Source organism: Ostrinia nubilalis, chromosome 1 (genome assembly GCF_963855985.1).
Source record: "Ostrinia nubilalis chromosome 1, ilOstNubi1.1, whole genome shotgun sequence".
Lineage (NCBI taxonomy): Eukaryota > Metazoa > Arthropoda > Insecta > Lepidoptera > Crambidae > Ostrinia > Ostrinia nubilalis.
This window is the reverse complement of record NC_087088.1, coordinates 4,876,229-4,888,335: the sequence shown is the minus strand read 5'-3', so window position 1 is coordinate 4,888,335 and position 12,107 is coordinate 4,876,229. Positions and strand designations below refer to the sequence as shown.

The 12,107-nt window shown below is 45.0% G+C and overlaps 1 protein-coding gene and 1 long non-coding RNA gene across 2 annotated transcripts in view; both read left to right on the top strand.

Moving 5' to 3' along the window:
* LOC135077064 (uncharacterized) overlaps nt 1-9,251 on the top strand; it is a 34,952-nt gene extending 25,701 nt beyond the window's left edge. The window contains exons 26-30 of the mRNA XM_063971661.1: nt 7,058-7,170; nt 8,121-8,284; nt 8,327-8,605; nt 8,648-8,926; nt 8,969-9,251. Of these exons, the coding sequence (XP_063827731.1) occupies nt 7,058-7,170; nt 8,121-8,284; nt 8,327-8,605; nt 8,648-8,926; nt 8,969-9,251 (1,118 nt within the window). The remainder of the gene's footprint in view (nt 1-7,057; nt 7,171-8,120; nt 8,285-8,326; nt 8,606-8,647; nt 8,927-8,968) is intronic.
* A 121-nt stretch (nt 9,252-9,372) lies between these two features.
* LOC135087645 (uncharacterized) lies at nt 9,373-12,105 on the top strand. The gene is made up of 2 exons (XR_010260897.1): nt 9,373-9,462; nt 10,374-12,105. It is a non-coding gene; the product is annotated as an uncharacterized LOC135087645 (long non-coding RNA).
* Nucleotides 12,106-12,107: the final 2 nt, after the last annotated feature.

The window sequence follows — 12,107 nt, the reverse complement described above, 5'->3', positions numbered from 1 at the left end:
GTGCAGAAATTGCAACGCTGCACATAACACACTACTGCACGATGCTATTTGTAACACTAATAAGCCATCGACCTCAACAAATAATATTTCATCATCTCGCCCTACAGGGCAACCACAAAAGAATGCAAATCATGTTGACAGTGAGAGTGATGAAATGTTATTAACAACAGTACAGATAGGGGTGAAGGCTTATGACGGTTCGTATATGACATTAAATGCTCTGTTAGACCAAGGGTCACAAATTACCTTGATCACGGAGAATGCAGTACAACGTTTAGGCTTACGCCGTCAACAAGTCAACGCATCCATTTGTGGAGTGGGTATTGCGGCTAAAAAAGGCAGAGGGAAAGTGACATTGGATTGTAAATCTATTTATGACAATTATGAGTTCGTTACAGAGGCCCTCATTATGTCTAAGGTCGTCAATAACTTGCCAAATACATCATTATCGAACATTGAATATTCTTATTTACAAAATATTCAATTAGCCGATCCAAAGTATCACATTTCAAAGCCAATAGACATTTTACTTGACGTCAAAGTTTACTCGGAAATAATCATGAGTGGATTGTTACGAGGTAAACCAAATGAACCTATCGCCCAGCAAACCAAGTTGGGATGGATATTGTCTGGAAACGTATCTTCTACGTTCAATTGTCATGTTGTAACTAATAACGTTGAAGATATGTCCAGATTTTGGGAAATAGAGGAAGTGACAGATAACGTAAGTGGGTTGACAGAACGAGAACAGTGGTGTGAGGACTTTTATGTATCCACCACAAGGAGATTACAGAACGGGCAGTACGAAGTACGGCTGCCTATGACAGATAAATTTGACGAACGTCTTGGTGCTTCCAAACCAAAAGCCATGGCACAGTTCAGGCAATTGGAGTCCAGACTGTTAAAAAATGAACATTTGAATGACAATTATAAACTGTTTATGCAGGAATATGTGTCTTTGGGGCACATGAAACAATGCATAAATAAAACAGAGCCAAGTTGCTTTTTACCACATCATGACATTCATAAACAAGAATCCACAACGACAAAGTTACGTGTGGTATTCAATGCGTCAGCTAAAACTCAATCAGGATACAGCTTAAATGACCTGATGGAGTGCGGACCTAAATTACATAATGACATTCAGAGCCTGCTTTTAAACTGGAGAACATTCAGATTCGTTTATTCAGCAGACTGTGAAAAGATGTACCGCATGATACTGGTCCATGAAAGTGATCAACATCTTCAAAAGATCGTATGGAGAGATCACCCACAGGATCCCATTAAAGAGTATCAGCTATGTACTTTGACATATGGGACTAAGTCAGCCCCATTCTTAGCATTACGAACTATGAAACAGCTTGCAAATGACGAAGCCGAGAGGTACCCGTTAGCATCACAAGTTTTATTGAACAACGTGTATGTAGACGATCTTTTGGCAGGTCATAACCAACTTGACATAGCAAAGCAAACACAGTTGCAATTGATTGACATGTTACAAGGTGCTGGAATCAACTTACGAAAGTGGTCCAGCAACTCATCAGAGCTACTAGAGCACCTATCTGATGAACAACTAAACCCAAGTGTGGTAAACTTTAAACATGCAGAGTCTACAACAACATTAGGGCTTAGATGGGAACCGACTACGGACTCGTTTAAGTTCCGAAGTAAACTTGATCATGACATTGACATGAATGTGACAAAGTACACAAAACGCATGATGCTATCCGATATCTCCAAACTATTTGACCCTTTGGGATGGTTGTCGCCAATCACTATCAAGGCGAAATTACTGTTTCAAGGTGCATGGTCGTCGGGGATTGGTTGGGATGACGTCATAGCGGATGACATACAAATCGAGTGGGGAAAGCTGAGAGATGACTTAAAAAATATTGACAAGTTCGAAATACCTAGATGGATTGGAAATACGGTAAGGCCTATTCAATTACATGGGTTTTCGGACGCATCAGAAAAGGCTTTAGCATGTTCAGTATATGTTAAGTCTATAGATGACAATGGTCAAGTGATCATTAGGTTACTTGCCGCCAAAACAAAACTTGCACCAATCAAAAAGCCAGTCAGCTTACCACGTCTAGAACTCTGTGCATCCGTATTGTTGACAAAATTAGTACAGAAAACTATGACATCAATACCTACAAATATTCAATTACAAATATACGGATACACAGACAGCATGGTGGTTATTGGGTGGTTGCAAGGTGACATTACGCGTTGGAAGACGTTTGTTGCCAATCGCGTAAAGCAAATAACTGACGTCATGCCAGCATCTTGCTGGAGACACACAAAGTCCGAGGATAATGCAGCGGACTGTGCCACGCGAGGAATAGCACCTTTCCAGCTTACCAACAACTCATTGTGGTGGGAAGGCCCTGCATGGCTTAAAAATGACATCATGCCGGAGATGAAAATATGTGAAACTCCGAAAATTGACATGAAACGTAAACAAGCGCTTTCAGTTCAAGTAATGACATCGCCCACTGTGCTTGACATCGTAAATAAGCATAGTTCATTGACACACGCCGTCCGAGTCATATGTTGGGTGTCACGTTTCATCGCGCGCACTCGACGCTCTGACGTAGTGACAAGCGAACACCTTACCTCAGATGAAATGCGAGCGGCGCTTCAGCTGATAGTGAAGGCCGTACAAGCGCAGCATTTCAGCGAGGACATCTTACGACTCAAGGCCAAACAAAACCTTAAGCCAAAGAGTTCTATATTGACATTAAACCCATTTCTGGATGACAATGACATTTTGAGAGTTGGGGGAAGACTACAACAGTCAAAGTTATCATATGACAATAAGCATCCTATACTTATGCCCCATGACTCACACTTGACGCGTCTCATCATCAGCGAAGCCCACAAGGCCACGCTGCATGGTGGTGCATCGCTAACATTAGCCCACTGTCGTAACATGTACTGGATCGTAAGTGGCATCAGAGCGGTAAAAAAGCAAATAAGACAATGCACGAAGTGTCAGCGGTTGAACACACAAGGGCAGCATCAGCTGATGGCCGATCTACCCAAGCCGAGAGTGACACCGTCTAAGCCTTTTACCCACACAGGCGTCGATTTTACAGGCTTTGTCGATGTAAAAGCAAATAAAGGGAGGGGTGTAAAAACACTCAAGGGCTACATAGCCGTCTTTGTCTGCTTTTCCACGAAAGCTGTACATTTAGAGCTCGTCGCTGACTTAAGTTCTGCATCATTCCTTGCAGCATTCAAGCGAATGTGTGCCCGTCGCGGAGTACCTAAACATATGTACTCTGACAACGGTACAAATTTTGTCGGCGCAGCTAAAGTCCTGACAAACGAGTTTAAAGAAGCATTGAAAGTAATCAATACTGAGTGCTTAAGTGACATAAACGACATGGGCGTGACATGGCACTTCAATGCCCCAGCCTGGCCCAGTGCTGGAGGTCTATGGGAGGCTGCTGTAAAAAGCGTCAAATTTCACCTCAAGCGGGTAATAGGAGAACAAAAATTGACATTTGACGAATTTTACACACTATTGACACAGATAGAGGCGTGCTTGAATTCAAGGCCGTTGTTTGCTCTGTCTGAAAATATCGAAGATGACATTATGACACCAGGTCACTTCTTGATCGGTGGACCGTTGCTAGCAGCACCACTATCTGATCCAGAAGAGCCCATGACTACGCATACTCGTTGGCAGTTGATCGAAAAAATGCGTAAGTCATTTTGGCATAAATGGTCAGCTGAGTACTTGCATCATCTGCAAAAACGCACTAAGTGGCATCTGGGCAGACCTAACTTACAAATTAATGACATTGTGTTGGTTAATGAGGACAACATGCCACCATCCAAGTGGGCATTGGCAAAAATTGTTGATGTTCATCCTGGTAGTGATGGGAATGTTCGCGTAGTGACATTAAAAACGAAAAATGGGATGATAAAACGCCCCATTGTTAAATTGACACCACTCCCTGTGCGACAAGAATGTGACAGTGACAATCATGACTCGATTAAGACTGACAGAAACGGTGACAGCAAAACTACGTCACAAACTCAAAGTCGTAGTAGGAGAGCCAGGAAAAGGCCTAACCTTTTAGTAGCAGCACTCTTGTTGCTTATGACATTCATAACGCCGACTGTTCAACAAATGAGTAACGTTACGACGATAGGGACTGACACTACTTTATACTTTGACAAAGTAGCTGACATGAGAGTAGTACAGGAGCAGTGGAAGATGATCGTCTTCTACAACATGACAAATTATTGGCAAAGCATGGCTGACATCAACAAATACGTAGAACACTTAAAAATAATTTGCCAAGATGACATAACTTTTAAACCTATACTCTCACAATTTGACCACGAATTAAACGAAATGACACATTATAATGACTTACTACAGACAAAAGCGACTAATCGTGTTAAAAGAGGTTTAGTTAATGCGATTGGGAATATAGCTAATTCATTGTTTGGAGTACTTGATGACAAATTTGCTGAGCAGTACGAGAAAGATATTGAAGCCGTAAGAAACACGGAAAAACATCTGTTCAAAATGTTGAAAAACCAAACTTCGATACTGGAAGCTGAAAACAATATTTTGAAACGAAATGAAGTCGTCATGAATCAACATTTTTCATACATCAATCAGCTGTTAAAGAATCTGTCCCAAGAAGTGAATGACGTCAAATTAGCTAATGCACATCATCTCAAAATGTTCTACACTATAACTACAGCTTTATCTACTGATGTCATCATTTCCAACCTGAGACGTATTCAAGAAACACTTATTGACACCATAACAAACATCTACCATGGGCAACTTGACATACATCTGATATCACCGAGTCAACTGCAGAATCAGCTGAACATCATATCAGGCCAATTACAAGGGGAATTGGTTATACCTACTGACAACATAAGAGATTTGTATCAACTCCTACAAGTCCACGTAAAAGTGACACAAAGGTATTTAATTATAGAGATCAAAATACCACTTCTGAGTCATGATCTGTTTGAGCTTAATAAAATAATACCTATTCCATGGATAAAGTCTGACAGAACTGTTTACAACATCCCATCTACCACTTACATTGCCTTTAACATGAAAAAGGATTTAATAATGCCTATAAATGACAATGACATGGATTCATGCCTAAAATTCAAAAACTCAAAATTATTATGCTATGAAACTCATCCCATATACAATGTGCACTTTGATCAATCATTATGTGAATTGAGATTGTTCACAAGTAACAATAAACAAACTTACTGCCGTTCAGAGATAAGACAATGTACCGACAGGTGGATCAAATTACAATCGTCTGGCGCGTGGCTATACTCGTGTTGCCGAGAATGCTCAGTTCGCATTTTGTGCCCAGCTGGACTCGAGACTAAGTACCTACAAGGGAACGGGGTCATTGATATCGGCCAAGGCTGCGTTCTAAAAGGTGACATATTTACAATACATGCTCAACATGACTACTACAATGAAATGTACATACATAAGGACATTGACATACCGGTCCTGCCTAAATATACCTCATCTCTTAACGATATGATAAACACCTCCATGAACGAAAAGGTGCTAGATAACCTGGAGAATCATGATCAGTTATTTGATGAAATAAACAAAAGAATAGAAGTGCTGAAATCGCAAGATTTACAACTGCTACAGAACAGCAGTGTCACACACTATTCTACTATTTACGCTATACTGGCGATGCTGATAGTCGTCGTCGTCATTTACATCGGCTGCAAACTGAAGGGCCGGTGCGTGTTGGCGAGCTGGCGGGACAGAGGCGCGCAGGAAGAGCGCCCTGTCATCCTCGAGTTGCGAAGCAGCCAGGGTGTCAGTGCCAGTGCTAATAGTGTCAGTGCAGTGCATGATAGTGAACAACGGTCGAACACAATAGTGTCGATGGGACGTGACATGAGTGGATCCGTGTTAAGTGTGGATAGGGCCACTTCTCCAACTATGACAAGAACAATTAAATTTGATAATTTACCTAAACCATAAATACCTTACTAATTATGCAATTAATTTTATATGTTGGTTTTTAAACTCTCTTTTTTAACTTTCTTCTTTTATTTTTATTTTTATGTGTTTTTGACATTTTTTGTAGTTGGCAATATGTACGAGTCAACTCGCACATTTTTATTACTAAGTAATTTATTGTTAACTTGCATTTTATTCATGCACTTTGGCCAGCTACGCCTGACCTACATTTGGGACTTTGGTAGTTTAACATTTTATAATCAGTGCAATAAAGCATTCGGCAGCTAAAACACGTCTTTCAATAAATCCCATCAGCGGTTGATACGGCGTAGTTGTCTGACATCTTGACATCAGTCTTACTTTGACACCACATCTTACAATAGGAGTTCGAAATTAAGGTTCGACTTCCCTCCATTGCAAAGCGGATGACAGGAGTACAAACGCATGTTAAACAGTTCGCGAGGCGTAAGCTGAGCTTTGCATTTATGTGATGAATCACTAAAAGTAGTCAGACAACACTTAAAAATATTTGTATAGAAAATTTTTTACACGCGAAATCACAATACTACTGCTGAGTTGCACAACTTTAACCATAACTATAACGATAACCGATGATTTTTGTATGGCGTTTGACAGACTTTTAACGTTTGTTAAAGTATGTTGATTGTTGGTGCAACTCAGACTAAGAATTAAATACGCCACGCTGCTACTAATACAAGAGGTAAAGTGTGATAGATGCACGGCGGACTTGGCGCCTCATGGCGTGTCCACACTTGCCGCCGGCTTTCAAAATGCCTTGCCAGTGTGCCGTCCTGGCCACCGGGTTGGCCGCCGGCCGTGCTGCCCGGCATATATGGATGCGCCATCAGATCGATTACCAAAAAGCGGTAATAACTGTCACACACTATCCATGTGCGATCGCACAAATACAAAGCTCTGCTTAGGCCTCGCGAACACTGTCTCAAACGAACATTGTTTTAAATTGTAAGGAAATGTTGTAACGTAATGCCAAAGAGTTTATTGTAAGCTTATTTATCTTCTAACAGACCTGAATTTAATTTCCAGGCGTCAGCGAAACTAGCGCGACGGGCGGCGGCAGCTCGCCCGGCGCCAAGGACCAGCTCATGTACCTGGCGCAGCTGTTGGGCTTCACCGTGCAGTTCTCGGATTTCCCCAAGGTACGTGGGGTTTGGTGTACTGCCACAGAATAATAATAAGTACTACGTACAGAAGGTTTACTTCGCGAAGATATTTTTAAAAATGTATGCTCAATGTCATTAACAATATGGTGTAATTTAGCTTGTCTCAAGAGTCTCAAGCACCATTTTGTTGACAAACGTCAGCGATCGGTACTGCGCCGAAGCCATAGGGCTGACTTCGGTAAAATGATGTGTGACGTGAGGTGCCAAACTGCAGAAAATGGCGGAGGAAATACATGTTTAAGCATAAATTATCATGAATAATATTAACCACTTATTTACAATTTTGTTTTGTTTTCGATGTAAACTCGCGGAGATGAACAGGCCTGGTACTGCCCTTATGTGGACGGTATTATCAAGTGTACTGCTGAATCTGATTCTTGTACTTTGTACTTTATTGGCGACCGTCTTGCGGGGTAATAGTGCGGTAACTTATTCTTTTGCAAACGTCCTGCGAAGTAACAAGCAGTGGCGGGGACGAGGTATTAAGACGTGAAAGAGTAGCGAGGAAGAGCAACTCATGCAACTGCTATGTGTTACCTAGTCCCCGCCACCGTTTGTCCACCGCAGAACGGTCGCGCACGAAGTTATCTGACTATAAAAAAACTCATAAAAAACTCAATTTCTTGTAAATAAGCTTTTAAAACGCCAAATATAGCTTATCCTACCACCACTTCAGGGCTGGGCTGTGCAACATATGGCTGGCTGAGAAGTGGCGGAAGAAACTCGGTCACCTTTATATTTTTATCAATGTATAATTTGAGGCTTTTCTCGCCTGAAACAGGTTTTTAACCTAGCTCAGGCTACAAAAGACAATGAACTATATGTAAACTCTAGCATAATAAGTTTTTATAATGCTCTTATTTTAATGAATAAATTATTATTTATTTATTTATTTTAATGTTATAACCTTGACGTGTATTTTCCAGCGCAACCACGGCGAGTACCTATCGCTGGTGTCCCTCTCGACGGAGCCGCCAGTGATGTGCCACGGCGGCGGGCCCTCCACCGCGCATTCGCACGAGCAGTGCGCGCGCGCCGCCCTCCGCGCGCTCGCGCTCATGGGGCTCGACGCGCCCTCGCCCGCGCCGGGGTGAGTACATCACTAGTGTCCCCCGCGCACTCGCACGAGCAGTGCGCGCGCGCCGCCCTCCGCGCGCTCGCGCTCATGGGGCTCGACGCGCCCTCGCCCGCGCCGGGGTGAGTACATCACTAGTGTCCACCGCGCACTCGCACGAGCAGTGCGCGCGCGCCGCCCTCCGCGCGCTCGCGCTCATGGGGCTCGACGCGCCCTCGCCCGCGCCGGGGTGAGTACATCACTAGTGTCCACCGCGCACTCGCACGAGCAGTGCGCGCGCGCCGCCCTCCGCGCGCTCGCGCTCATGGGGCTCGACGCGCCCTCGCCCGCGCCGGGGTGAGTACATCACTAGTGTCCACCGCGCACTCGCACGAGCAGTGCGCGCGCGCCGCCCTCCGCGCGCTCGCGCTCATGGGGCTCGACGCGCCCTCGCCCGCGCCGGGGTGAGTACATCACTAGTGTCCACCGCGCACTCGCACGAGCAGTGCGCGCGCGCCGCCCTCCGCGCGCTCGCGCTCATGGGGCTCGACGCGCCCTCGCCCGCGCCGGGGTGAGTACATCACTAGTGTCCACCGCGCACTCGCACGAGCAGTGCGCGCGCGCCGCCCTCCGCGCGCTCGCGCTCATGGGGCTCGACGCGCCCTCGCCCGCGCCGGGGTGAGTACATCACTAGTGTCCACCGCGCACTCGCACGAGCAGTGCGCGCGCGCCGCCCTCCGCGCGCTCGCGCTCATGGGGCTCGACGCGCCCTCGCCCGCGCCGGGGTGAGTACATCACTAGTGTCCCCCGCGCACTCGCACGAGCAGTGCGCGCGCGCCGCCCTCCGCGCGCTCGCGCTCATGGGGCTCGACGCGCCCTCGCCCGCGCCGGGGTGAGTACATCACTAGTGTCCACCGCGCACTCGCACGAGCAGTGCGCGCGCGCCGCCCTCCGCGCGCTCGCGCTCATGGGGCTCGACGCGCCCTCGCCCGCGCCGGGGTGAGTACATCACTAGTGTCCCCCGCGCACTCGCACGAGCAGTGCGCGCGCGCCGCCCTCCGCGCGCTCGCGCTCATGGGGCTCGACGCGCCCTCGCCCGCGCCGGGGTGAGTACATCACTAGTGTCCACCGCGCACTCGCACGAGCAGTGCGCGCGCGCCGCCCTCCGCGCAGCTCGCGCTCATGGGGCTCGACGCGCCCTCGCCCGCGCCGGGGTGAGTCCCTAACTTTTACTTATTCTCTATCATCATCATCATCTCAGCCATAGGACGTCCACTGCTGAACAACATAGGCCTCCCCCAATGCTTTCCATGTTGCCCGGTTGGTAGCGGCCTGCGTCCAGCGCCTTCCTGCTACCTTCCTGCTACCTTGTGGGTGGACGTCCCACGCTGCGTTTTCCAGTACGCGGCCTCCACTCCAGAATCCTGCTGCCCCATCGGCTGTCAATTCTGCTCATTGCCACTTCAGCTTGCTAATCCGTCGGGCTATGTCAGCGACTTTAGTTCGTTTACGGATCTCCTCATTTCTGATTCGATCTCGTAAAGAAACACCAAGCATAACCCTCTCCATAGCACGCTGTGCAACTTTGAGCTTCTGCATAAAGCCTATAATGAGAGGCCACGTTTCCGAACCATAAGTCATCACTGCACTGGTAACACACATTGGTTGTACACTTTAGCTTTCAAGCACTTGAGGTATTTTGGACGAAAAGATGTTGCGTAATTTCCCGAACGCTGCCCAGTCGAGTTGCATTCGACGATTGACCTTTTATTTTCTTTCGATTGACCTTTATTCTCTATGCATAATAACAAGTATGTAGTATGCGATCTCTCGCTGGCAAAGTCCGTCTCAGGAAGACAAACAGTACGAAACGTCACGAGTAGTAGTAGTTAATGAACCAAACCCTACTTATACACCTATAAATATATGCTATCCCGCCAAAAAATCCACTATTCCACCCATCCCACCTGGGTGGGAAGAGCGGATTTTTATTTCCACTCTTCCTAATTCTAATGACTTTTCGTGCCCTGGCACAGACACAAAAGGACTTGCTATTCGTGCCGTGCAAAAATTAAACTCTTAACACGCATGCATATTTTATTAAACAATTATATTTTCATTCCAGGATGCAAAGTGTGCCTGCGACAGGCGGCGGGCCGAAGCCGAGCACGGTGAATGGCATCGCAGAGTGAGCAGGCGGCAGCTACTGTACTGGCGTGAATATCTCACAGCGCGGAAGTAGTTCGGGCGACGCGTGCATGCTGCGACTTGTCGTTCCAGCTATGATATATTCACAAGCGCGACATTTTGATCTCGGGTCTTGCAACATATTTAGTTCATTTTTTAATTCTAAACGTTTCCTATTATGTTAGAATGACATATTATGTATATTTTTTGTTATACACGCGCGATCTGTGGGGGAGCCGTTTTAGTTATTCTCGAAAGATGTTTGTTTTTCATTGAAACATTTCCGCTCACAAACTAGGTGTACATTTTTTATATTATTTTTATTGATACTTATACATTTTATTGCAAACGGATTATGTTCTATTGAGCAGAGGAGGTTGGCTCATCTCGATTATTGTTAAGAGTAGTTCCAAATAGATTATACTTATATCCACAACATTATGTAATAATTGGTTATATTTATATGATAAAGCGTAGCTGATTTCTTAGGTAGGTAATTGGACATGTATCAATAAAATTATGTAGAGAAACGAATAATATATCGAAACTGAGGCTGTGAGGCCAAACCAAAACAGTTTCATTGGGATTCGGCGACCGTCGCGACCTCGTGCGTCGTTAGTGACGTAATTAAATTATAATAAAAGCTCATTATATTCATGCAGTGCAGAGCGTTCGTCATGCATGAAATAATGATGAAACAACAGCTGCATCATGTAACGGCCAATAAAAAGATCGAGAAGTCGATAAAATGCATGGCATATCGTTAGAATTTACTGGTTCGCATGTGATGTGTTTTTTATAATCCAGTAAAATAAGCTGTATACCATATTGAGTCTTCTCGAGCCTCGCGTTACATGGTGTCGCGTGTTGCGGCCCGACGCGTGCATCATGCGGCCATGGTGTTAGCGTAGGTAGGCGACGAACGTTGTGGCCTCGATTTTAAACCAACAACTAGTGGGTGAGCGTTCAAATTTCCCCCGACCCTAAGCTATGAAATGTGTAATTCTAGAAGTAAGCTTCGACAGGACTGGACGACTAGCGATTGCGCTCCTTCGACTTAGGCTAAGGTTGGAAGTTGCTTGTTAATTTTAGGCTCTATGTAACCTTCGTCTAATGCATGTACCCCTAATGAAGTAGTATAGCGTTTGACTAATCGTAAAGCAATTTTTCTCTAGGTGTAAAGTATGATAAGTGAACACGACTGACCGAGGCCGTTGTTTGTCGACTTGCGTCGCGGCCCGGTCGGTCGTACAAGTGTACTGCCGATTGTACATTTCATTGTATTGGGTCCGATTATACACTTTATTACTTAGGAGGTATCCTATTGCTATGTACTACTATTAGGTAATCGACTTCGAGTAAGCAAAATGTGCTTACTCGCGAGCTGATTTTAAGATGGTACCAATTTTACCTACGAACTCAATTCTATTTTAATTTGTTGAAACGATTTTAAATCGAGGCCATCGAGAAAATTTCTTCATGTTAAAAGTTGCACAAGTAACATAGCATAAAGAAATTAATTATAAAGACGCCACGAGGGCATTAAGAAGCGTTTTATTTATTTTGTTCTAAGCAACTAATATTTTATATTGGAGGGCAAAGCAAGTCCCAATGAACTTTGTGCTTTTAGCAATAAATTGTAAGGATACAACAATAAAGTTAAATATTTACT